This window comes from Phodopus roborovskii, unplaced genomic scaffold (genome assembly GCF_943737965.1).
Source record: "Phodopus roborovskii unplaced genomic scaffold, PHOROB, whole genome shotgun sequence".
NCBI classification, from domain to species: domain Eukaryota; kingdom Metazoa; phylum Chordata; class Mammalia; order Rodentia; family Cricetidae; genus Phodopus; species Phodopus roborovskii.
The window spans coordinates 13,333,744-13,361,722 of NW_026126541.1; the positions used below are offsets into that span (position 1 = coordinate 13,333,744).

General features: G+C 42.2%; 1 protein-coding gene across 6 annotated transcripts; it reads left to right on the top strand.

The window, feature by feature from the left end:
- The first annotated feature begins 8,787 nt into the window (after positions 1-8,787).
- Positions 8,788-26,139, top strand: Pcgf6 (polycomb group ring finger 6). 6 transcript variants are annotated; one of them, XM_051199756.1, is made up of 11 exons: positions 8,788-9,216; positions 10,148-10,247; positions 10,338-10,434; positions 11,736-11,791; positions 11,890-11,949; positions 13,648-13,756; positions 16,608-16,635; positions 17,267-17,284; positions 19,080-19,178; positions 22,975-23,061; positions 25,095-26,139. In XM_051199756.1, exons 1-11 carry the CDS (start codon positions 8,851-8,853, stop codon positions 25,149-25,151), a joined length of 1,077 nt encoding a protein of 358 aa, XP_051055713.1. In that variant the 5' UTR covers positions 8,788-8,850; the 3' UTR covers positions 25,152-26,139. The 6 variants fall into 6 exon arrangements, with proteins under 6 accessions (XP_051055713.1, XP_051055715.1, XP_051055714.1 ...); XM_051199758.1 differs by having other exon boundaries at positions 22,979-23,061; positions 25,095-25,157; XM_051199757.1 differs by lacking the exon at positions 17,267-17,284.
- The last annotated feature ends 1,840 nt before the right edge of the window (positions 26,140-27,979 follow it).

Genomic DNA, 27,979 nt, shown 5'->3' on the forward strand with positions numbered 1-27,979 from the left:
AGTGTCCCCCTTCCTCTGAAATCCCTTCCTATGACCGTACCAATGGATAGTTTGGTCTTCCAGGTCAGTTTGTTGTTTGTGCTTGTCTAATACCTGCTTAGAGAGTTCCTCGACCTGGTTTTTTTTTTTTTTTTTCAGTGCAGTAGTACATTTTTAGCCTAGATCTATATTGCTATATTTATTTATTTATTATCTATTTATTTTGGTTTATCCTTTTTTTTTTTTTTTTTTTTTTTTTTTTTTTTTTTGAGACAGGGTTTTTCTGTATAGTTTTGGAGCCTGTCCTGGAACTAACTCTATAGACCAGGCTGGCCTTGAACTCACAGAGATCCACTTGCCTCTGTCTCCCAAGTGCTGGGATTAAAGGCATGTGCCACCATTGCCTGGCACCCCCAAAACACATTTTTTTTAATGGCCTAGAACTATTCAAGCCAAAATGTTAGTGTTGCTAAAGTCTCAAGACCCTGATGCAACAATTATGAACAGTTTGGGTTTTTGTTTTTGACAGAAGCACTGTTCTAGAGGTCCTGAGTTCAATTCCCAGCAATCACATGGTGGCTCACAACCTTCCCTAATGAGAGCTGGTGCCCTCTTCTAGCCTGCAGGCAGACATTCAGGCAGAACACTGCATATCTAATAAATCACTTTTAAAAGGTAAAGAAAGAATGTGGGTTTGGGGCTGGAGAGAAGGTTCAGCTGCTCTTCCAGAGGACCTGAGTTCGATTACCAGCACTCACATGACAACTGACATTGGCTGTAACTCCAGTTCCAGGGGATACAACAGGCAAAACACCAAGGCCCATAAAATAAAAAATAATAATAATATAATAATTTTTTTAACATATGGTGGTGGCACACTCCTTTAATCCCAGAACTCAGGAGGGAGAGACAGGCAGATCTCTGAGTTCAAGGCCAACCTGGTCTACACAGAGAAACCCTGTCTCAAGAAACAAAAAGCAACAACAACAAAAAAGAATGTAGGTTTGTAAATGGGGTACCCATCCAGAGAAGACTACTTGGACATGGATCCCATTGTAGCACTGAGCCTTCCTCAGAATGAGCTTTTTAGCGTAAAGACCATATCCTGGGTTGACACACTTCAGTTAGCAAGAACAGTTGGCCAGAAGCAGAACTACAGCAGCCAAGAAGCAAGGTGAGTCCATGTAAAGACTTTCCCAGAGCGATGGACTTTGATGGATTAGGCCTTTGTTTTCATTTTGGCTGATGGTGCTGTCTGTGTGCTGAGTTTTACAGCTTAAATGGTTACTTCTAACATGGAGTCAGTCATGTTAAGATCTTGGGGACTTGTTACAGGTTATCTTATTTAAATCATTTTTTCTATGTAATATACTTATTCTAAAGCATCTAGTTCAGTTTTTGGCTTCAATTGGAGTTGAATTTTTCTGCATATTTCATTATATTTCTCCATGAATTTTCAGTTTCTCTGGTGTTCCTATTTGGCCTCATGACTTCAATTGCCAGCTCCCCATGCACACACAAGCACACACTCACTGGAGCCTGCACAGGGATGAAGATGTGCACAGTTCAGAAATCTGCCTGTAGTCCACGAGGAAGAGAGGGGAGACAGGCAGGGAAGGCTTTCCTCAAGCATCTCTCTGTCTCTGTCTCTGTCTCTCTCTGTCTCTCTCTCTCTCTCTCACACACACACACACACACACACACACACATACGGAACACGCAGGGGTTGTGCTGTTTCTACAGTTCTGCCCATTTCCGTGCCGGCTTTGGTTGTGAGTGTTGGAAAGCCAATCCCCAACACGTACTTATTATTACATTTGTTTCCAGTTACACTGTAAGTTTTGCTGAGCACATACTCCCATTTAAAGTCGCCTTTACCTTGCTTACTAGTAAAAGCTGGGGTCCCGGGTGCAAAGCCTGAGAGCAGCACTAAGTAGTCAGATGCATGTGGGTCTCTGGGAGTTTGCTGCAGCTGCTCTACATAGTCCGTCCCAGGACGCCAGAGCTAAACAGTGAGAACCTGTCACGAGGAAAGCATAATAAGTAAAATTTTGTTTATTATTACAATGTGCATGGCACAGAGGAGGGACAGGCATGTACACAGCACACATGTGGAGACCAGAGGACCAACTTGTGTAGTCAGCTGTTCCCTTCCTCCTTCACAGAGTCTCCAGGGATTGAACTCAGGTCGCCAGGCTTGCTTAGCCTTTTTTTTTTTTAAGACTTATTTATTTTATGTATACACGTGCTCTATCTGCACATACGCCTGCATACTAGAAGAGGGCATCTGACCTCACCAACAATGGCTGGGAGCCACCATGTGGGTGCTGGGAATTGCACTCAGGACCGCTGGAAGAGCAGCCAGTGCTCTTAACCTCTGAGCCGTCTCTCCAGCCCCCTGTAACAAGTGTCTTTACCCACTGATTCATCTTGTTACTTGTTAGCTTCTCTAATTTCTTTCTTTCTTTCTTTTTTTTTTTTTTTTTTTTTTTTTTTTTGTCTTTTTGGGTTTGTTTTGTTTATTTTTGTAAAGACAGCATTTCTCTGTGTAGCCCTGGCTGGCCTGGAACTCAGAGAGCCACCTGCCTCTGCCCTGCAAGTGCTGGGATTAAAGGCTGCACCCCTGCCCACTCTCCTCTTTAATTTTTAGTTTCCAAGCTGGCCCTTGTACTCTATACCTTGGCTTTTGATTCTCCTGCCTCAGCCTCTTGAATGGCTAGGATTATAGGACTTCACCGCCACAATTACCTCAGCCCTCAGTAAAGGAGTTCTTCCAGAGTTGTCTACCATGGTACACAGTCTTAGCCTTAGCTTGTTTTGAGTTCAGGCCCGGGGATACCAGCAGGGAAACTCGGTAATGGTCAAATGAGTCAGACCCTGAGTTCTGGAGGTAGGCATGGTGGCACATTCAACAATTGGGAAGTAGAGTCAGGAGAATTTGGCGTTCAAGATATCCTGGGCTAGTTAAGGAGTCAGAGGCCATTCTGGGCTATTTGAGACTCTAGCTCAGAATAAAAACAATCAGAAGAAACAAACAGGACGTCGGCCTGGTCTATAAAGTGAGTTCCAGGACAGACAAGGCTGATACACAGAGAAACCCTGCCTCGATAAACAAACAAACAAAAAACTATGAATTCTAGCCAGGTATGGTGATTCGTACATCTAATACCAGCAATGTGGAAGCAAATGGATCTCTGAGTTTGAGGCTAGCCTGCTCTACATAGCAAGTTCTAGGACAACCAGGGTTATATGGTGAAATGCTATCTCAAAAGTAGAATAAAACAAAACCCAAACAAAAACAAAAAGCTAAGTTCTAGTTTCCTTTGTCAAGCTGGCTGTTACTATTTGTAACAGAGGTCTCAGAAGTCATTACGATTCTAGAGTTTTTGTCTGGGTTCCACTGTAAAAACAGGATGGAGTGTTTTACCATTTTGACCACACTGGCCTCATTGTCTTTTTATTTAAATTTATATTACATTTGTTTGTTTGTGTGTGGGTGTAAGTACCTGGGTGCCACAGCATGTTATCTCAAGGTCAAAGGATAATTTGGGGATACCAGTTCTTTCCCTCTACCTTATGGGATGTGGGGAGCAAACATTAAAAGGACTAACAGTATCATCATAAGCCATTACACCAGCCACTCAGCATCCATTCTAATTTATAATTCCCTCATGGTTAAAGAATTAGTACATCTTCATATTTTTGGAGAGATCCTTTTCATATTACCCTTTAGTCCCTAAGTGTTGAGTGATGCAGCAATGAGTGTAGCTCAGTGGTAGAGTGCTTGCCTAACGCATGTGGGCCTCTGATGTGAAATCTGACACTACACTCTGGAGGAGTGGATCCAAAAGGGCCTGTCAATCACTTATACCCAAAAAGAGAAGAGGAGGAGGAAGAGAAGAAGAAGCAGTTGCTCCTGAGGAAAAGCTGCTTGTTTTAAAAGATTTTAAATGCTGTATAAAATTGGGAGCTAGAGAGATGGCTCATCAGTTAAGAACATCTGCTCTTCCAGAGGACCTGAGTTTGGTTCCCAGGACCAATGCTGGCCAGCTCACAACTGTCTGTAACTCTGTCTTCAGGAGATCCAAGGCCTCTAGCCGTCTAGAGTACTGTGGTCACATCACATACTCACATACAGACACACACACATACACATAATTAAAAATAAATTCTCTAAAAAGAAATAATATAAAGACTATTTGCTATGTGTATCTACCCAGTGGTCCCTTTGCAAGGTCCCTTTGGTCATTGCTCATCTTCACTCCTAATATTAGCTTGCTTTTTATTGCTGTGATAAAACACCATGACCAGAAGAAACTTGGAGAGGAAAAGGTTTATGTCAACTTACATTTTATAGTCCATCATGGAGGGGAGTCAGGGCAAGAACTCAAAGAACCGGAAGCAGAAGCTGAGGTAGAGCCCACGGAGGGGTGTGTGCTGCTGATTGGCTGCTCCTCATGGCTTGCTCAGTCTGCTTTCATATACAGCTGGGGACCACCTGCCCAGGAGTGGCACTGCCCATAGTACCTTAGGCCTCCTACATCAGTCTTGCCTGCAGGCCAATCTGACAGAAGCATTTTCTCAGTTGAAGTTTTCTTTCCCCAGATGACCCTGGCTTGTGTCAGGACATCTCTTTAGAGTGTGCTCTGCTCTGCAGCAAACCACCTATATCTTATACTAAAAACATACCTTATCCACTACCACTATCCAATTACAGTCTACCTTCAAGAAGTATATGGAGCCAATCAGGTGGGCACACACCTGTCATTCAAGCACTTGGGAGGCTGAGGCAGGAGGGTTCTTGCAAGTTTAAACCTAGCCTGCTCTATATAGGGAGTTTCGGTCAGCCTGGGCTGTGACACCCTATGAAACAATGAGACCCTGACTCAAGAAACAACAAAACGGGGACCAATGAGATGGCTTAGGATTGTTGAAAAACTCAACGATCTGACAGCAGTCCCCAGGTCTCACGTGGTGGGGACACACACAAACACACCATAAGAAAAGCAAGTGTACTAGAAGTAAAACATACTGTTATATTTATATACCAATAAAACTACAGAATTGGCTCTCTTATCTGAGACATGCTACAGTTTGGTGTGTGTGTGTGCATTTGCATGAAGTCAGGTCTAACAATATTTACTGCACCTGGATTTAGAATCACTGGTAGGATGCCTTTCTTTTAAGTGTGGTTAAAGAGGAATTCGTGTTTCCTTCTACAGCCTAGTTTCTTTTTTCTCTAGTTCATAAATCAATTTAGAGTTAATCTTGTATATGGTATAAGGTGTGCATCTAAATGTCTTTTGCAAATGCTTTTCAGGGTCTGGGGATGTGACTCAGTGGTAGAGCAGCTTAGCATTTACAAGGCCCTGTGTTCAATTTCCAGTACTGCCAGAAAAAATCTAATCAGAAGTATTTAAGGGGGGGCCAGGATGGCTCAGCAGGTAAAGTATCTGCCTGCAGGTTATGCACCAGATGATCTGACTTTGATCCTCAGCACCCGCATGAAGGTGGAAGAGGAGAACTAACTATAAAATCGTCCTCACACATTCTCTGGTAAATGCACCCCACATACATCATGCACACAGTCACACGCACAATCATGGTGCGACGAGGAGGAGGAGAGTTGAACAAGGTATTCCAAAAGTCCCACAGCCTCCAAAAGCCTAGCAAACCTCTGAAAATGTAAGATTCAGTAGCAGGTCAGGGCCAGCTGTGGCACACCCCTTTAATCCCAGCACTTGGGAGGCAGAGACAGACAAATCTCTATGAGTTTGAGGTCAGCCTGGTCTATGTAGTAAATTCCCAGCCAGCCAAGGCTAAATAGCAAGTCCGTGTCTCAAAAAAGTAAAAACAAACAAAAAAAAAAACCAATGGCTATCTTGCTACATAGCCAACCACAACTGTGTCTCAAAAATCAGTCCTCCAACGGTAAAACCAGATGCACACATGTCATAAATCCTGTTTGTACAAAGTGATGTGACAAACTGGCACAGCATGGTCCCTTGCCCCAGGTATACACATTGAAACTGTCAATCATTAACAGAAAACAAACACTAATGACCACAGTTCCAGGGGTTGACCAAGGGTCAGTCATAGTTCTAGATTTCCTTGAAGACAGAAGAGAATAATCAACTTCCTCTGCTCTCCTAACTTTTCTCACTAGATGACTATTTTCCTTCAGTACTTCTGTATGTCCCTAGGAGATTTGAGACACCACGCTTACCCGTACGCACTCACATCTCTCTCTGGGTTTTCTCTTCTGTTTCTGGATTACTCAAACAATGGGACATACAGATGCCAAGTACAAAGGTTTGTACAATGTCCAGTGATTAACAGAGGGTGTCCATCACTATAGTTTACCTTTGTGGTGTTTATCAGTATCCTTCAAAGCATAAAAGATCTATATTTTTCTTTTTTCCTTGTCATTTTACAATTTAGAGACAGGAGTGGCAAGGCACTTAAGCTGAGGTAAGAGTATCACTGTGGGTTCAATGCTACATAGTGAGTTCTAGGTCAGCCTGGGCTACAGAGGAAGACCATGCCTAAGAAAAACAAAACAGAGGCTGACTGTGGTGACGTGCACCTTTGACCCCAGCATTCAAAGGCAGGCGGGTCTCTGAGTTTGAGGCTAGTCTGGTCTACAGAGTGAGTTCTAGGATAGCCAAGGCTAGCAGAAAAACCCTGCCTCAAATAAATAAATAAATAAATAAATAAATAAATAAATAAATAAATAAAAATGCAAAACAGGGCTAGTGAGATGGCTCAGAAAATAAAGGTTGATGCCAAGCCTGATTACCTGACTTCCATCCCTGGGACCCACATGGTGGAAGGAGAGAGCCAGAGTGTTCGTGCATTTACACCTATGCACAGAGACACAGACACAATCGAGAAAGGCCACAGAAACTGAAAAGAAAAGACTTCTTCCCCTCTTTATCTTGGCGCCTCTGCCCAGGGTCTCACAACTTAAATGTGAAGATTCTGACTTCTCAATTTTATTCCAATTGATGTATGTGGCAATTTTATGTTTTGTTAGTTTTTTTGCTCCTTTTTTCTAAGAAGAAAGGATTTACTTTGGTTCATGGCTTCAGAAGATTTCTATAGTTTGTGGTGGAGCATCTCTGTGGGGTCAGGAATGTGTAACCTAATTCCTCATGAGCCAGTTGGACCAGGAAGCAGAGAGCTCAACCCAGGCTCTGAAGTGGATATCTTTCAAATAAGCTTCTGCTTCTGCTAGCTGCGCCACACAAGCCCAAGTTTCCATAACTCCCCAGCAAGGCCACCAACTGAGGACCAAAGTCAAACACAAACTTGAAAGGGACATTACATATTCAAACCACAACATACTTCCTCTAGTGCCCACAGGTGCTTAGGCTATCTCATAATGACAAACATGTTTAGTTAGGAAGCTTCCAAACTTAAAAAACAAAAAACAACAACAAAAAAAAAAAACCCAAAAAACTTTTATTTTTTATGTGTAGGCATGTTTTGTTTGCGTATGTGTATGTGCACTGTGTACATGCCTGATGCCTGGAGAGGATAGAAGAGGGCATCAGATCCTCTGGAATTAAGAGGCACAGATGGTTGTGAGCTACCGTGTGGGTGCTGGGAACCAAAGCAGGATCCGGTGCAAGAGCAGCCATGCTCTTAACCACTGAGCTGTCTCTCCAGCTCAAGACATGCCCACATCTCAATAGTCTCAATAGTGTTCAAAACTCCAGGGACAGTGGTTCACATCCTTAAAGGTGTGTAAGGTCTTGAGACGGTCACCCTTTTTCCCCTTTTGAGACAGGGTTGTTGAAACGCTGTCCAGGCGGGCCTCAAATTCCTAGACTCTAAGAGGCATTCTGCCCATCCCAGCCTCCTGAATGCTGCAGTTAATAAACATGTCACCACGGTTGGCATATGTGGCTTTTTTTTTTTCTTCTTCTCTGAGATAGGGATTATCTGTGGTTTTAGAGCCTGTCTTGGGACTAGCTCTATAGACCAGGCTGGCCTTGAACACATATCCGCCTGCCTATGCCTCCTGAGTGCTGGGATTAAAGGTGTGTGCCAGGCTATAGGTGGCTATTATCGAATCTGTCTTCTAACTTATTCTCATCTTTCAGATTTTTTTTTTTTTTTGGCTATTGGGGGTCACTTTTTTGGTGTTAGACATGAGCCCTGACCTCCACTCTATCTTTAAGCTATATCTTTGGCTCCAGTCATTTCTTTTTCATATTCATCCACTGCCTTCAATTGGATTTTGTATGGTTCTTATAAACTTCTACAATGGCGTTTTTTTCTATTATTTATTGTGTTGGGGGCACACAGGAGCCTTGGCACGAGTGGAAGTCGGTTTTCTCCTACCACGTGAATACTGGGTATTGAACTCAGGTCCTTACGCTTGGCGGCAAACTGCTTTACCTGCTGAGCCATCAACTTTTTCGGCTTTTTGAGACAAGGTCTCACTAAGTAGACTTAGCTTGCATGGATGCCATTAGCCACGGAAGGGCAGGAAAAATGTAAATAGTACTCAAAATGAAATCATCATTCCTAACTCAACACCACATGGCACCTAGAGTTCAATTCCCTATGGATAAACTGACGCGAGTAAAATACTGAAACTGTAGCACTTTGGTCGTTTCGAAAAGTGCAAGCAAGGCAAGCCTCAGACCAGGAAAATTGGGTGAGCTTCCTTTAAGGCGCGGCCCGCAAGCCCCGCCCCCACCTGGGCAGCTCCGCCTCACCTAGGCTGTCTCTAGGTAAACCACATTTCCCAGCGGCCCCTGCAGAGCGCCTGCGCCTGCGCACTGGGACGAGGGGGGGGTTGTGGCTCGTGCTCTCCTGGCCTCGCCTCGCGCTCACCTCGCTCGGTTTCTGACCCCCGCCATGGAGGAGGCCGAGACGGACGCCACGGAAAGCTCTCGCGCCTCCGAGGCCAAGCGAGCCTGTGCCATGCCGCCGCCTCCGCCGCCGCCTCCCATCTCTCCGCCCGCCCTCACCCCGGCGCCCGCGGCCGGCGAGGAGGGCCCGGCGTCCCTGCCCGAGGCGGGCGCGCCCGGCTGCTCCCGCTCCCGGCCGCCCGAGCTGGAGCCCGAGCGCAGCCTGGGCCGCATGAGAGGCCGCTTCGAGGACTACGATGAGGAGTTGGAAGAGGACGAGGAGATGGAGGAGGAAGAGGAGGAGGAGGAAGAGATGAGCCACTTCTCGCTGCGGCTGGAGTCGGGGCGGCCGGACTCGGAGGACGAGGAGGAGGTATCGGCCCTTCCCGACCTGGCTGCCCCCGAGCGGCCTCCGGGACGGAGCGGGACTCGCGCGGACCTGCCCTTGCGACGGTCGCTGCGGCTCGTGGCGCTTGTGCAGACCTCCATCCCCGCCCACCCAGGCGTGGCCTCTCTCCTGCCTGATTTGTTTTGCGAGGTCCCGGCAGATCACCTAGGGCATTCTGGGCCCCTCTTGTTCATTCTGTAAAGACGTCCGCGTGACGCGGAGGGGTTAGGCGACTACCGTGAGCCTATCCGCCTCGAGTCTGCAAGTCGGACGGGGACGTAGTCATTTTCAGCAGGGTGTTGAGAGGGTGATAAGCCCCTCACTAATAGTGGAGAGGATTTGGGTTTTGTTTTTGTAACGTGGTGGTATAATTGGCCCATTTTTTTGTAGCTAATGTGTAGAGAAATGCATCCCAGGGATGGGGAGTAGTGTAGTGTTTTTGCCTGGCCTGCGGGAGGCACCGCTTACACTGGACAAGGTAGCCGGCGCCTGTTGTAATATTATTCCCAACATCCGGGAAGTTCAGAGTCGTCCTTGGTAATGTGGGTAGTCCAGGCTGATCTAGGGGCTTTTTGTAAAACAACAAGAGCACATGCCCTTCACTATCACTGTAAAGTATATGCCAGAGACTTGGGATCTCTTAGAAACAGTGCTTTATTTTATTGGGTATTATGAAGGGTTGGAGGTGCAATTAAATTGCATTGCTTATAATGAAATCTCGAGATTATGGTTTAATTTGTTTTGAAATGAGGCCTTGCAGTGTAGCCTTGGCCTGGACTTTAACTCCTCTCCTGTGCCTTCTGTCCCAGCTGACTGGAGTAAGCAGGGTTATAATACAAGACTATGACACAACTGGTTTATGGATTTGAGAGAGCAAAGGCTTGTATTCTAAAACTTGTTACCATTGTGTTTACAGCGCCTGCTTAACCTTGCTGAACTAACCCCATACATCATGTGTTCCATTTGCAAAGGTTACTTAATAGATGCTACCACCATCACAGAATGTCTTCACACCTGTAAGCATGCAGTTCACCTTTCTGAATAGTATTTTACAAATTTGAAGTATCTTTAAAGCATCCTAAATCAAACATTTTCTCTTCCAATAGTTTGTAAAAGTTGCATAGTAAGACATTTTTACTATAGCAACAGATGCCCAAAATGCAGCATCGTTGTCCACCAGACACAGCCTCTTTATAATATAAGGTAAGAATATATGCATTTAAAGTTTATTCACCTTTAAAATAATTCTTTTGAGTGTTTGCTTTTTTGTTTTGTTTTTTCCTGAAATCTTGACATTGTGTAGTTGGGAATAAATTGAACTCTGTCCAAGTTAGAAGAAAGGGACTTGCACTCACTGTGGGCCAGGCGCTGAGATCATATGGCAGTTAGTGAAAGGAAGGGGAAGAAATGAAACCAGACACAGGGTTTGGGGTATAGCTTAATCCTTCAGGTTAGCCTGGGAGTGCTCTGCAGCTTTTAGATGGTTTGTAGAGTTCCTGAAACAACTAGCCTTACTAGTCAAGCTAGATCGTTATAGCACACTCACTGAGCTTTCATTTCTTGCTGCTTCCTTTGAGAAGAGGGGTGAGTTCCAGACAGGGTTTCTCTGTGTAGCTGTGGCTTTGCTGTAACTCAGCGTGCAGACCAGGCTGGTCTTAAACTCAGATTTCCTGTGCTGTGCTGCCTTCCAAGTAAAGGATTGTGCCACTGCTCCTGGCTTCAATGACTTGACTTTTTCTTTTTGTACCTGTGTACCGCATGTGTCCTTGGAGCCCTCCGAGGTCAGAAGAGGGCAGTGGATCACCTGGAACTCGAATTACAGATGGTTATAAGCTGCCATGTGGGTTCTAAGAATAGAACCTGGGTCCTCTGGAAGAGTAGCCTGTGTTCTTAACCATCTCTCCAGATGAGTTGGTATACAAGAGTTAAAATGGAGTCTCTGAAAGGAGGGGGCAGGGCTAGAGAGATGGCTCAGTGGTTAAGAGCACTGGCAGTTCTTCCAGAAGACCCAGGTTGAATTCTCAGCATCCACATACATACAAAACACCAGTACACATAAAATAAAAATCATTAAAAAAATATATTCTCCATTCTCAATTGCATAGTCTTACTGAGGACAGTTAATGAACCATTCAGTAATCTATCGAATACTTAAAACTAAATATGCTTCCTTGGTTTTCTGAGATGAAGTATAGTAGGCACTGTGAGTACTGCCTCACTTTCATGAATCAAGAATCAATATGTCTGCTCCTAGACAGGCATGGTGGCACACACCTTTAATCCCAGCACTCTATGAGTTCCTATCGAGGCCAGTCTGGTCTACATAGCAAGTTCTAGGACAGCTAGGGCTACACAGAGAAACCCTGTCTTGAAAAACCAAAAAGTAGTAGTAAATTTTTAAGGAAACATCCGATCCTGAGGGAAGACAGCAAATTGACTTTTTACTGAAATTTACTTTTCTGGATTTACTTTTTCTGGATATTCTCTACCTTTTCTTTGATTAGGTTGGACCGACAGTTACAAGACATAGTATACAAATTAGTGGTGAATCTAGAGGAAAGTAAGTTTCTTTTATTACATAGTTATGAATCCCAAAGTTTCTGACTCTGCTAGTTACATTTTATATGTAATTTAGTCTGTGTTTTATCATTTTTTTAGGAGAAAAAAAGCAAATGCATGATTTCTATAAAGAAAGAGGTCTGGAAGTACCCAAACCTGGTAAGTTTGGATGTGTATTATAATGTATTCATAGACTGAAGAGTTAAACTGTGTCCTTGAAGTGCTGTCCTCATTCCCTTTCTGTCACTTGATAAAGTATGTCTGTAGACCAGACTACGTCACATCTTTGCAGGGAAATGAAGAACCAGGAGTTGATAGTCACAACATGCTCACACGCAAGAGCAGAGAGTAATCCATGCAAGCACACATGCCTACCACTCAGCTCACTTTCTGTTTTATATAGTCCAAGGCTCAAACCCAGGGAATGGCACTGGCCACTTTTAGGCGGGGTCTTCCCAGGTAGAATAACATAATTTAAAAATTCCTCACAGGCATGTTCATAGGCCAGCCTGATACAGACAATCCCCCAGCAAGAGTCTTCCCAGGAAATTTTAGATTGTGTCAAGTTGAAAATTTATACTAGCCATCATGGGTGCTTTTTTGAAATAGCAAGGTATATCATCAAAGAGAAATATTTTGAAGGTAATGCTGCAGTATAACTTTACAACTAACAGTTTTTAAGAAGTAAGAGGATTGGGTATAGTGGTGCATGCACTTAGGAACCTGAATCAGGATTGCTATGAGTTTAAGGCCAGCCTGGGCAACATAATGAGACACTTTGTTCTTTTTCGAGACAGGATTCCTGTCAGTTCACTCTAGACCAGGCTGGCCTCAAAGTCACAGAGATCCACTTGCCTCTGCCTCCCGAGTGCTGGGATTAAAGGTGTGTGCCACCACCACCACCTGGTGACACACTTTCTGGAGGGAATCACAGACACTCAGGAGCTAGATATTTGTGAATTTGTTCCTAGCACTGCAACTTTTATTAGGAAATAATATCAGTAACAAACATCTATAAAACAAGGATGAATATGATACTTCATTAAACACTGATTAATACCAGCACTTTTAAACAATGCTAGGCACATAGTAACTTACTTTTATGGTGTTACTGACAATATGGAAGTCGGGTAGATTGGGTTTAAATCCTGGTTCTTCTGTTACTTGGTGGCCTTAGGCAAATTGTACCAGTTTTTAAAAAAGTGTAGATGTAGTACATTTGTAAGGATTAAATGGTAATGTATGTAATGTGCTAAACATGAGCATCATACATGGTATTTATAGTTACCTGTAAGTGTTGTTACTGTTTTAATGAACTCTGTGGCACTTTTTACTTTTTCACATTTATGTTATTGAGAGAGAGTATGCATGTGTATGTATGCACACGTGTGCTTGCACTTGCATGGATACCCACCTGCAGAAATTAGTGCCTCACCATATGGGTTCTAGGGGTGAGGCCCAGAGGCTTGGCAGCAAGCACCTTTACCAACTGAGCCAGTTTTTCCACCTTGAAATCACTGATTTTTTTTTTTTTTTTTTTTTTTTTTTTTGACAGATTAACTGATGTTATTAAGGAAAAGGAAATTTGATCAGGGCTTTATAATAATTTAGTCAACATAGTGTAATACTTGTATAATTTATCCGTTAAAGATCTCAATTTGGTCAGGTGTTGGTGGCACATGCCTTTAATCCCAGCACTGGATCTCTGTGAGTTCGAGGCCAGCCTAGTCTACAGAGCAAGTTCCAGGACAGCCTCCAAAACCACAGAGAAAAACTCTGCCTCAAAAAATTAAAGTTTTTTAAAAAATCTCCATTTGTTAAAATTTCAGTGCTACATCATCTTTCTGTTTCAAATAGCTGCTCCCCAGCCAGTCCCTTCAAGCAAAGGAAAAACTAAGAAAGTCCTAGAGTCGGTGTTCCGTATTCCACCTGAGCTTGATATGTCCTTATTACTTGAGTTCATTGGGTGAGTAACTTTAAAAAATCTACTGTTTGCTTATTTGTGACATTTTGAGAAAGGTTTTACATTGTAGCCTAGGCTAGCTCTGAACTCAAGCAGGCCTTTGGTGTTTGGTTTGCAGTTTGTAAACCACTATGCTTGGCTTGTAAATTACCTTTTGGGGCTCAGTGGTTAAGAGCATTTGCTGTTTTTGTAGAGGACAGTCCCCAGTCTTGTCACATGGCTCACAGTTGTCTGTAACTCCAGCTTGAGAGGATCTGTGTTGTTTTTAACAAAATCTCAATCGTTGGATTTTACCAATAAAGACTTGGGAGCCAGATGCTGGGGTGAAAGCCTGCTAGCTCAGAAGCAGAGAAAGCACCCAGCTGACCTTCTTCCTCCACTGTCATCTCAGAAGCCTCTCTTTTCCTGAAGTATCAAAGCAGCCTTCTTAAACAGCATCTGTCCTTTCTCCTTATCTGTTCTTCTGATTCCCTCTGTTTTTTTCTTAATCATCTTATGTTCCTTCCTGTCAGCTGGTTGCTTGCTCCTCCTCTTTGACCTATGGTTGACTTTATGTATTCCTGTTTATAATATTCAAGTGGAAAGCTCTTGGATTAAAGGTGTGTGATAGGGCTGAACCACACCACAACTAGGAACAGGTTTTTCCAGTAAATAACAGTCTCGTTCATGGTGTCATCAACTATCCTGCAACAGATCTATACTCTCTTCTGGCCTTCTCAGGCACCTGCAGGCGTGTGGTGCACATGCATACACTCAGGACACATATTAAATACATCTTTTGTTTTTAGATTTATTTTATGTATGTGAATGTTTTGCTTGCTTATGTGTACCGTGTAAATACCTGGTGTCCGGGGAGATCAGAGAAGGGTGTTGGATCCCTTGTTAAACACTTGTGAGCTGCTGTGAGGGTGCTGGGAACCAAACCTGGAATCATCTGCAAGGACAGCAAGTATTTTCTAGCTGCTGAGAGATCTCCAATCCCAAATAATTCCCTCCCTTTCTTCCTCTCTCCCTCTCCTTTTTTAGGGGTTGGGGTTCAAAACAGGAATTTCTCTGTAGTTTTGGAGCCTGTCCTGGAACTCACTCTGTAGACCAGGGAGTCTTGAACTCACAGAGATCCACTCTCCTCTTAGATTTAGAAAAATGTTTAAAAAGTTAACACAGTAACCACTGGTATCCTTACCTCACAGTAGCACACACAGTCCCAACTTGATGGGAGAATCATTGCATTCAAAGCTAGCCTGAACTGTATAGCATCTCTGCTTTTGCTCCCCCATTCTCCCAAAAGGAAAACCTGACCAAAACATTACTAATACAACAAAACTAAGGAAGGAACAAAACTGTACTTTTTGTTTATTGTCCAGAAGCCTTTAAATTAGATTGGGCAAAGTGGCACTTGCCTTTAATCCCAGCATTTAGGGAGGCAGAGGCAGGTGTATCCTTGAATTACTGGCCTGCCAGGGCTATATAGTGTCTCATAAAATACTGCCTCCCTCAGGAAAGTTTAAAATACTGTATTAAACTGCAGTTGTTTTACCACTAGGTGGCAGAAGTGACAACTGTATTTCTTCCCAAAGGTTTAGGTATAAATAAAAGGCTGGGCATACTAGTGTGCATGTCTTTGATCATGGCTCTGGACAGGCAGAGACTGGCAGAATTCTGTGAGTTTGAGGCCAACCTGGTCTACATCTGAAGTCAAGGATAACCAGACTACCCAGAGACTTGGTCTTAACCTGTCCCTTTAAAAAAAAAAAAAAAAAAAAAATCCGTATTTATCCCTAGTGTACAAATGGACTTTGGGAACCCATCTTAGATAGAGGGATTCTTCAGCCTAGACACATGGGGGAGATGTCTTCAGCCTAGGCCCTCCCCCAAATCATATGACAAACTTTGATGATCTCCATGGAAGGCCTCACTGGCCCTAGGGAGCAGAAAGGGGATAGGCTAGGGTTTGGTGGGGGTGATGTGGGGGGGATAGGAGGGCGAGGGAATTGGATTGACATGTAAAACAACCTTGTTTCAAATTTAAATTAAAAAAAGAAAAATATGGGTGTGGTAGCACAGAGCTATGAAAACCTCATTGTAGCACAGGGAAGTAGGGAGAGTCAGGGATTCAGGACCAGCCTCAACGACATAATGAGTCTCAGGCCAGCCTGAGCTACATGAGCCCCCCGTCTAAACATAATCTCAGAACTGTCCACTTGAGAGATGGCAGGAACTCACATGACAGCAGAGACTGACCTTCACAGGGGCAGCACTGCAGCAGGAGCATCACTGTGAGTAGATAGAGGAAACATGCTCTTTAGCTGCTCCTGTGGTGCACGCCTTTAACCCCAGCACTCGGGAGGCACAGGCACAGGCAGGTGGATCTTTGAGTTTGATGCCAGTCGACGGCCATACCACCCTGAACGTGCCCGATCTCTTCTGATCTCGGAAGCTAAGCAGGATTGGGCCTGGTTAATACTTGGATGGGAGTTTGATGCCAGCCTGGTCTACAGAGTGAGTTCAAGGACAGCCGGACAGCCAAGGCCTGGACAGAGAGAGGAGTCCTGTCTCAAAAAAGAAAAAAAAAATTTGTTTTTTTTTTTTCTCGAGGCAGGGTTTCTCTGTATTGCTTTTGGAGCCTGTCCTGGAACTAGCTCTGTAGACCAGGCTGGCCTCAAACTCACAAAGATTCACCTATCTCTGCTGGGATTAAAGGTGTGCACCATCAACGCCCAACAGGGGAAATATTTTTCTTTCATGTTAAATGAATTGCTGCCTATGAAAGTTTATATTGTTCAGTTACTTTTTTTATGATTAAGCATATAATTTAAAGTATTAAATATTGATTAACTTTTCCTTTATTTTTCAGTGCTAATGAAGATACAGGACATTTTAAGGTATTGCATTTTTTGTTTACTTTATAAGGAGATTTTATAGATATAAATTCTGAATCAGATTAGCAACCAAGTAGAGATAATCTTCAATTAAATACAAATGTTTAGTGAGTTATTGAAATTCAGCAGTAATGTTATACTAGTTTCTCAGGGTAAGAGACATTAAGCAGGGATTTCTTACTGATTCAGAATATAAGGAAAATAAGTAATTTATAAACCATATGCCATGTTGATTGGTAATTCATTATTTTTTTTTTTAGGTTTTTGAGACAGGTTTTATGTAGCCCATGCTGCCCTTGAACTTGTTATGCAGCCAAAGATGTCTTTGGCTTCTTGACCTCCCAAGTGCTAGGATTACAAGCATGTACCACCAGGCCTGACTTTAGTGTGGTCATTTTAAAAATTTGTAAGAGTCAGGTGTGATATAAGCTTGTTTTCCTGCCACTCTGAAGACTGCAGCAAGAGGGTCCAAAATTTGAAGCCAGCCTGGGCTATTGTAGTAAGACTGGTCTCAAAAGAGGAAAAAAAATCCAAAGTGTTTTGTGTAGTTGGTGCTTAGAGTTTAACATGAATTTAAATTTTTATATTTAACATTTTTGGCTGAAGTTAACCTGCCTTAACTTGTCACTTCAAGCATTCACTGAGATTTGAGGTAAGAATGAACTACTTTGTATCATACTTTGTTAGTTATTGAGATTTGTAGCAAGCTGGAGGGAGACCCTAGAGAGTAAAACTCTGTGATGCAGACATTGTTAATTTCATTAAGAAAAGCCTGGGTTGTTTTGTTTGTCTCTGGCATTGGTATACTAAGTTTTAAGGGAAGTCCCTTAGCTGTATGAGTCCCAACACACAAGGCTCAGTTATCTGGCCAATTTGATGTTTAAAGAGATGACTAGTTGGGGCTGGGGATAGAGTTTTAGTTGATACGATACTTAAATTTGCCTAGAATGCATGAAGCCTGGGGTTAAGTTCCCAGCACTCCATAAACAGTGAGGTGCATATCAAGTGAAGGCAACTCTGGATAACATGAAACCCTGTCTGAAACCCTGTATTGCTGAAAAGCATTAAAAGGTTTAACCAATATTGCCACATCAGGAAAAGGGAGGTTCCGTGACTCATTGTCTTCAGGTCACTGGCTTGGCTTTTTATGGTGGTGTTTTTTTTTTTGTGTGTGTGTGTGTTTTGAGATAGGTTCTCATTCTGTAGCCCAGGCTAACCTAGAACTCATGTAGCCCAGTCTGGCCTTAAATTCATGACAGTCTGCCTGCCTTCATCTCTGAGTGTCTGGGTTATATGTGTAAGTCACCATGCCTAGCAACTTTAGGTTTAAACAGAAGATTTGGGGCAGGAGGCAACAAGTATAAAAGTGTGTGTGTGTGTGTATGTATATATATATATATATACACACACACACACACACACACACAATCTTTTGGTCAATTTGTGGTCTGATGGGTTATCTTAGTTCTGGCTCTTGAAGCTGATTAAGAGACGAAATTCTTATTGTTTGAGGGGATAGTTCAGTTCTCTTTGATGATTGTTCCTAGCTAAAGATGTTCTCACCATGGAGTGATCAGTCTGTGAGGCTGAGATGTACCTAGAATCTTAGGTCACTGTCGTTTTACTGGAGATGCCTTTGGGGAATCTGGAACAGAGTATTTTAGAAGATGTCAGCAAGGGGCAGGAGAGAAGGCTCAGCAGTTAAGAGCCTGCACTGCTCCTGCAAAGGAGCTGAGTTTGGTTCCCAGCACCCACATTGAGTGGCTCACAACTGCCTGTAATTCCAGCTACCTCTGTCTAGATTTCGTCTCACTTTAAATTTTAAAAAGAAACCCACTCCCCCCTTTTCTTCTTTTTTAAGATAGGCCTGTAGCTTAGGTTGCCTTTAGGTTTCCCTGCCTCAGCTTCTAGAGTACTGGGAAATGTTTTCTCACTATGTTGTCCAGGCTGTCTCAGCTGTTAGACTCAAGTCAAGTAGCTGGAACCCAGGCATGCACTCCCTTGCAGTATAATTAATACTTAAGCGATCCTCCGTGTCTTCTCCGAAGTAGCTGGAGCTACAGGCCGGCATTGCAATGCCTGGATTTTTGTTTTGGGATGTGTGTATGTCTTTATATTTGCAATTGGATGCCAACCACAGCTCATGCTGCTCAAGATCACTTCTCAAATGTTAGGGTTTTAGGCATGTAACGGTATACCTGATTTCCTTGTTTTTCATGAACTTCCAAAATAAACCATCAAGCTTTCTACAGAAAATTTTTGTTGGCCTATTATAAAAATTTGCAGAATTTCTATTTTTTTCTTTGAATTACAAATTGACTCATTTATAGCAGTTTTTAATTTTTAATAGCCTACTTACTCTAAATCTTTGCTTTAAAATTTGCTTTAAAGTTTGTAATTTCATGTATGTATTACTTACATAATCTGAAAGTGTTATCTTTTTGTAGCCTTTGGAAAAGAAGTTTGTGCGTGTTTCAGGAGAAGCAACTATTGGGCATGTAGAGAAATTTCTTAGAAGAAAAATGGGTCTTGATCCAGCTTGTCAGGTACAGTACATGTATGTAAAAGGAAAGGTGAGGTTGCAAGACTACCTTTGACATATTGAAGAATTGTTTCTAGAATCTTATAGTGACTTTTTTATGATGTAGATGCTATGACTGTTAATGGAATATTGATACAATGTGATTTCCAGCTTCAAAGTGACATCTGATTTACCCTCTATATTAGTCTTGGTTCTCCAGAGGAACAAAACAGATAGAATGAACATTCAAAACAATATATGTATTAAATATGTACAATATACATGTGTATGTATATATATGTGTGTGTGTTTATATATATAACACACATATGTATAATACACATGTATGTTTAATACACACATATATAAATATCACACATTAAAGAGAGATTTATTAGAATGGTTTACAGGCTGTGGTCCAACTAGTCCAACAATGGCTGTCTCCTGATGCAAAAGTCAAGAATATGGTAGTCCAGTCCATGAGGCTAAGACAGCTGGTCTTCAGTCTGTGTTTTAATACCAGCAAGTAACACCTCAGTGGCAGGGTAGGTGAACTTGCCAGTGAGAGAGTCTGCCACCAGGAGGTGTAGCCCAGATTTAGGGTGATGGCGCACACCTTTGATCCCAGCATTCAGGAGGCAGAGGCAGGTGGATCTCTGTGAGTTCCAGGACAGCCAGAACTGTTCTGCAGAAACCTTGTCTCCTAAAGCAAAACAGAAAGAGAGGGAGAGGTAGGGAGAGAAGATATGATCTGAATGGATTTCTTTACACTCATGCCTAGCTGCTTGGGTGTTAACTTAATTCCAGATGTAGTCAAAATATTTTTCTTGTATGAGTTGTCCTGGTCATGGTATCTCTTCACAGCAATAGGAACCCTAACTAAGACTTCAAGGGAGCCAACACCTTCTGGCCTCCACAGGCACTGCATAAATGTGTTTCACAGATAAACATTCAGGCAAGAACACCCATACACATAAAATAAAAATAATGGTCAAAATATTTTTTGCCAGGCATGGTGGTGCACACTTTTAATCCCAGCACTGGGGAGACAGAGGCAGAGGCAGGTAGATCTCTAAGTTTAAGGCCAGCTAGTCTACAAAGTGAGTTCCAGGCAGCTGGGGCTACACAGAGAAACTTGTTTCAAAAAACAAAACAAAACACACACACGCGCAAGAAAGAAAGGAAGAAAGAAAGAAAGGGAGAAAGAAAGAAAGGGAGAAAGAAAGAAAAGAGTATGAAAAACTGTTGTTAGTCATTTCACAGTGTATACATTTCAAAACATTCTTGTACATGTTGCACAAATTATAGATGATTTTTATCAATAAGAATAATAAATAGGGGGCCTAGAAAGATGGCTCAGTGGTAAGCATTGCGACTGTTATAGAGATCCGGGATTCAGTTCCCAGCATCCACATGAAAGCTCAAAACAGTCTTAACTTCAGTTCTCTGGGATCCAATGCCCTTTTTTGACATCTAGGGGCACCATGCATACACACAGTACACATACATACACACAAGCAAAATTATCCCCCCACCCGAGACAGAGTTTCTCCGTGGAGAAGCAAAACACTCTCAAATCTAAAATATTGGTCAAAAGGCTGGGCATGGTGGTGTACGTTTTTAAACCAGCACCTGAGAGACAGAGGTAGGCAGATCTCAGCCTGATCTACAAAAGGAATTTGTCTCTGATCAAAATTTAGTCACAGAAGGAACAATAGACATGCTGGAACCTGCCACCTGGATATCACTTCCTAATTATAGTATATGGATCAGGTCAACAACATGCAGTCAGTCTAGATACTAATATTCTATCAAAGTATGCATGGTAGTTAAAAAAAAAAGCAAAGCTATCTAAAGATACATTTTCAGTTGACCCATAACTAGAATTTTGAGGACATTTTAAATTAGTAGCATACAAAGTTTGATGTTTTCTAACTTACAACATGTAAATACATAAGCAGGAGGTATTTTTTTCATCCTTAAAAAGCTAATAGAGTCTATATTAAGTATTTCATTTTTCTAGATATTTGAGTTTCCCTGTTACACCTGCAAGGGAGTCTGCTGATGGAAAGCAGGAACTAACTAATCTCTTGTTCTACTACCAACTGCACAAGAGTTGTAATTGAGGCCCCAGCAATCTATTAGTATTTCCCACAGCTTCAGTTTTTCCTGAAATCAAGAGATGGTCATCAATGGCAGTAAGAAATGGAGCCAGTGCTCTTAACTGCTGAACCGTCTTTCTAACAGCTTTTTTTGTTTGCATTTTGAGACAGGATGTCTGTGTGTAACAGCCCTAGCTGTTCTGAAACTAGCTGTGTAGACCGGGCTGGTCTCAAACTCAAAGAGATCTGCCTGCCTTTGCCTCCCAAGTGCTGGGACTAAAGGTGTGTGTCAGCGCTGTCAAGCTTGCTTGTTTTGTTCTGAGACAGGATCTCATTGTGATTTAATGTATGGCTTGAACTCAGAGATCCAGCTGCCTCTGCCTCCTTAGGTGTTGGGATTAAAGGTGTGCACTACAACAATTGGCTGGTTTGTTTGTTTTTTGAGATAGAGTCTCCACATGTAGTTTAGTGTAGTATGAATAATAAAAATGCAGAGACACATATTGGGGTCCAAACTGAAGATTAGAAAAGCAAAGAAACCAGTCACTAGAGAGTTCTTGTCATATGGGGTGAAGGGTGGGGATCCAATCTTCAGCATGATTTGAAACTGCACTGAGCTCCTGCCTTACATTCCTCTCTAGTTCTGGGATTAAAGGTGTGTCATCCCAAGTGCTGGGATAAAAAGTGTGAGCTCTGGTTGTCTTTTAGACTAATTCACTCTCAAGTATCCCAGAGTGGTCTTGAACTCAGAGCTCCATCTGCCTCTGTCTCCTGAGTGCTGGGAATAAAGGTGTGGCCTCCACTGCCTGCCCTCTATGGCTAACTAGTAGCTTAGTGTGTGTGTGTGTGTGTGTGTGTGTGTGTGCGCGCGTGCCTAACTAGTGGCTTAGATCTGTATTCTGATCTTCAGGCCAAATTTATTAGATCATAAACAAAATATCACCACGGTTTAGACTGACCTTGAGCTTGTGGCAGTATTTCTGCTTCAATTTGTGTCCTGGGATTGCTGGTATGTGCCATAATCTGTCTTTTTCAAAATTTTATTTTCATTTACTTAAAAATTTAGATATCTTAAAAAATGTGTATGAATGTTTTTCCCACATGTATTTGTACCATATATATGCATATTGCCCATTATTGTTCCTGGAGAGAGTTCCAGGACAGCCAGAGCTACAGAGAGAAACCCTGTCTTAAAAAATGAAAAATCCCAGATACGCTGCAAGAGCAAGCAGCAAGAACTCAACCACAGAGCCATCTTTCTAGCCCCTCAGTTTTTAAGACATAATCTTGCAGAATTGCCCAATCTAGCTTCCAACTCTTGATCATTTTGCTTAAGCCCTCTAAGTGGGGACCACTGTCATATGCTACCCTGCCAGCTTCAAAACTTTCCTTGAGACTGTTTTATCAGAAGTGTTTGCCAACCAGACATAAGGATCTGGATACAGATCCTGAGCAAAAGCCAGGCCTGACAGTGCATGTTTGTAGTACTGGCCTGGGGACATTAGCCATCCAGCCTGACCGGTCCAGTGGAAGAAAGTTGGAGAGTGATAGAGGACACCTGCCAAAAATTTCCTGGGCTCTGTGAGCAAGGGTGCACATAAAGAAAACTGATTTTTAAAAAAGTCTACTATAAAAGAAATCTTGAAGTAGCCATGATAATCCCTCCCCCCTTGTGTGTTTTGAAGCAGAAAGTGGTCTGATACCCGTTGTTTTCCGTAGGTAGATATCATCTGTGGTGATCACTTATTGGAACGATACCAAACTCTACGGGAAATCCGGCGTGCAATAGGTGATGCAGCAATGCAGGTAGGCCTACGCCGAACAGATTTACTGTTCAGGGTTGGTAGAGCCGAAGACATATCTCAGAGATTGAGTACTGCCTGCTCTTGCAGAGGACCTGGGTTTGCTGTTGAGTTTGAGGATCTTTGGCTACATACTAAGACTATTTCAAACAAAACCAAAGATTCATAGATAAAAACCTATGGATTTTAATTGAGTATGGCAGCAAACTGGGAGTTCTGAGCAAAATGAAGTGACCATCTGATTATTGAAGAATGCTAGTGGAGACTGCTGAAATTGCTTTGTAACAGCCATGCTTCCTGGGTGTGGTGGCACACACCATCACTGGGTGGGTAGAAGTAGGAGGGTCAGGACTTTAAGCCCACCCTTGGCTACATAGCTAGTTTGAGGCTTGCTGAGCTATTTGAGACATTCAAGGCTTTAATACAGTCTCAAGAGACCTGACCAGTTCCCTTGACATGCATTCATTATTTATGGAGACCCCTGATCTAATTACCTTCCACTGAGCCCCACATTTTCAACACTACATTGGGAATTAAGCTTTAGCATTTGAACCTATGAAAGACAAACCATAAAGTGGTTACAACTTGGGAGGCAGAAGCAGGGGGATTTCAGTGAGTTTGCGGCCAGCCTGGTCTACAAAGTGAGTTCCAGGACTGCCAGGACTGTTACACAGAGAAACCCTGTTTCAAAAAACCAAAAAAAAAGTTAAGACTATGATAGAAATAGGAATAGAAAATATAAATTTAAGTGATGCTTATATATATTTATAGAAAATATAAATATAGACATCTAGATTACATTTAAATTATAAGCAGTTCTATAAAATATCTTCTTATATATATGCACTGAAATAATTTTGAAATCTTAAAATAGCTTGTAAGCTATACTTTTGAGTTTTACATCTGCGTATCATTATATTGCTCTGAAAAATGATAGTTTTTTATTTCTGATGGTGAAATGCAAAAGTATGGTTTTTTTTATGTATATAATCCTGATAATGAAATCTTTGTATTTGTGTTAATTAATTTAGAGTAGATACGATGAGATGGTTCATGGGCCGTAGTATGTCATTAATGTTTTACCGTGTGTGTGTGTGTGTGTGTGTGTGTGTGTGTGTATTTTGGTTTTTTTTGTTTGTTTAGTATTTTGAGACAGGGCTTCTCTGTGTTACAGCTCTGACTGACCTGGAACTCACAGAGATCCGCCTGCCTCTGTCTCCCGAGTGCTGGGATTAGATTAAAGGCATGCCCTATATGCCTGGCCTACTCTATATTTTAGATTTATATATTTAGATTTCTGCAGATAGACATTTGCTTTTTGGTTTATCCTTGGTGTTTGTCATTTCTTACTGTCTCATGTCTGATATGCATTCATTTATGTTACTTTCCTGGCCTTTATGAACATTTGAATTTGTAAACCCTTTTCTAACATCCTGGTGTGTTTGCTGGAGTTGTCAGGAACAGAGGCTGGGTTGTAGTGAGTTGAGTGGTGAGTGAGAAATGAAGACATAGAGCTCTGGTGTCTTAGTTCTTTATATCATCATCTTTAGTATTTTGTTGTTTTTGAGACAGGGTTTCTCTATGTGGTCCTAGCTGTCCAGGAACTCACTATGTAGACCAGGCTAGCCTCAGACTCACAGAGATTTGCCAGACTATGCTTCTCTGGTGCCTTAGTTACTTTTTATGGCATGATAAAACACCATGGCAACATGCAGCTTAGAGAAGAAAGTGTTTAGTTGGGCTCATGGTTCCAGAGCATTAGTATCTATGTTGGTGGAGCAGAGATTACAGCAACAGGAGGAACTAGGAGGTCGCACCTTCAGCAGCAGGTAGGTGGCAGAGAACCCTGCAAGTCTCAAAAAAAGAAAAAACCAGCTCAATAGAGAGTCGTTGGTGATGCCAGTAAGTAAGCAGTTACATTTATCTTGTACTTTTTTATGCATTAAAGAATTTCTCATTACTGTTAACCTATGAACAGAATGCCTGTCTTGGTTTACTCATATATTACACATAACTAGTTTCCTTTTCCCTTTTCAGGATGGTCTGCTAGTTCTTCATTACGGTCTTGTGGTTTCTCCTTTGAAAATAACTTGAAGACACCAGGGTATATGAGGAGGGAATCACAATCTGGAGGCTTCTGCCGGTCTGCGTCACACCAAAGATTCTCAAGAAACATGTAGCCACCACTACTTTATGGTGTTAAAGAGCTAGCTTCTGTTTTCTGCATCAGAGCCCTAGCATTGTATGTACAACTTGAAACAATAGAATGTATTTGCTACACTAGAGACTATGTAAAAATCACTCAGAACTCAGGGGAAAAACTGAAAACACTGAATTTTTAAATTCCTTGTGATTGCAAGTACAAGGAAGCTACTGGTTGCTTCCCATCTTTGAGGTAGGTTGGCCTTTTGGCAGCTAGGATTCTGCCCTCCAGACTGCATGTGTTGGGTGGGTGTTCTTGGAGAACAGCTTTGCTTTGAATTCAAAGCCAGTCTGTTAAATTGCAGGGTGCACTCAGCACAGGAACTACTGACCATTTACACGATCTGTCTTATTCTGAATGTTAAAAAAACAGAGATCCTATTAAAGCAGTGTGATTCAGCTCTGAGACAGTGGAGACACTGTCTCCTGCAGATATGGCTCTCAACATCCCTTAAATACAAGGTGCTTCTTTGTGATGGTTTATTTGCATATATCAGTGCCACAGGAACACATCAGTGTCATAAGGTTCCCTCTGTGTGGCCATTGCTTCTAAAGGTAGCAGAAAATTTCAGGTGAATTACCAGTTTACAGGGTCCTTATTGTTTTCTCAGTCACTCAGCTTAATTGATTCTGTGTTTAATGTTTGTTTCCTCATCACTGGGATAAAGAATGAGAGTCTCTGAGAACCCTACTTCCATGAAGACTTAATTTTAAATTAGCTTCCTGATGCTTTCTAAAAGAAATATTTTATAGACTTTTATTTCACAGCAAAATTTACAGAAACTTACAAAATTGGACTTAGATTGGCAATTGTTTTGTAAAGAACTTATGAATTGTGTGTAAATCTCTTCTACCTTTAATAAAAATTTATTTTACCCAATTTTGTAGTGTATTGACAATTTTTATTTTTTTATTGTATATGTGTTTGTGCCATAATATTGTGGGAGGAAAGCAAAAGGGTGTTTGAATTAACATTCAACTTCCATACCTAGGTATTTAATCAGGGTCTTTACACTTGATGCTTCTGTGTTATGCTAAGCTGCTGTTGACAATAGACAACTGTAGAATTCATCGCACTTCAACTGATGCCAGCATCTATTTAGGGATTTCTGAGGTCGTTCTGTGGTTCATGGAGTCACTTGAAGGGCTTGCAGGGCTCAGGAAGTTTTTATTCTTAGTGTCATCAAAGCTTGAGGATGCAAATTAAGATCAGCAAGGAGGGTAAGCACGTTTCCTGGAGCTGAGGAAGAGCAGGCACAAGTCTCTGGTTGACTTATTCTAGTTGTCACACACGGCAGTGTTTAAGTCTCAGAAGTTAGTGTGATGATACTCTGCCAACAAGTTCACTGTGGTATTCACAGCTTTACTGGGAGTCGAGTATGCATTAGTGCTTTTGTGATTTTGGCGACTAGCTACTCATACCCCAGAACCTGCCCACAAGCAAATCATACTGTAAACATAAACTTCATGCTGTAGCCCCCAAATCTCAGGTGTACACAGGTAATCAAAGCATGGTGATTTAACCCTTTGTTGTGTAATATCACATACTAGAAATCCTGGTTTATGGGCCAGAGATGGCTCAGTGGGTAATATCACCTGCTGCTAAGCCTAATCTAATGACTTGAGTTCAATACTGGAACTCACAATGTAGGAGCCAACTCCTACAAATAGTTCTGACCTCCACATGTTTGCTATGGTATGCTCCCATGCATACACATGATAAATAAAAAATATTTGACCTGGGTCAGGAATCCAGGTGGTCCCCAGGAGCTGCCCTGTTTCTGCCTACTGAGCATTCAATTACAAGCACATACCACCACGTGTAGGTCTTATGTGGGTGCTGGGGACAGAACTCAGATCCATGTGCTTATAATGACAGGCACTTGCTGACTCACCCTAACCCCTGAGATCCTGATTTTAAAATAGAGATAGAAGTCAGCCAGGTGGTACATGCTGATAATCCCAGTGCTCGGGTGGTGGAAACAGGGTCTCTGTGAATTTAGGTTCAGCCTGATCTACAAAGTAAATTCAGGACAACCAGGGCTACATGGACCCTATCTCAAAAACAAAAATAAAATGGCAAAACCCTCCCCAAAGTATGTGTATTATGTCTCTGTGTGTATGTGCACTTCTGTACACAGGTGGGAGCCAGAAGGGGGCGCTGCATCCTTCAGAGCTGAAGTTAGAAGCATTTGCTACAAGTGTGGATTGTTACAAGAGTGCTGGCATTCAAACTCTGGTGGTCAAGATTGCAGTGAGCATTTTTAACCACAGAGTCATCTCTCTAGCCCAACCCCATTTGTTTTGAGAGGGTTAGACATCAGCCCTGGATACATGATACCCTGTCTCAAGAGTGAGAAGGTTCTCACATTTTATCTTTTGAATGTAGCATACGAATGAATGTGATTGTTGGCTTCTCTTCAAAACTAGACTGGGGAAATCTGAATTCATTTCCTACAGAGATTTAATAGACTTTTCACAAATGAAATGCCATATTGATCTCCGGGAAGTCTGCCAAGCACTTCCATATATGCCAATCCTCCTACTTCAGCTTATGTATGTATGCATTTGTTTGTTTATTTATTTTGAGAGGGCTCCCACTGCAGCCTATGTGCGCACAGTCCTCCTACTTCAATCTCCCAAGTACTTACAACAGATTTGTACCACAATGCCTGATGGCATTGTTATAATGAACAAGAGGATCTGTCCATTAATATCAT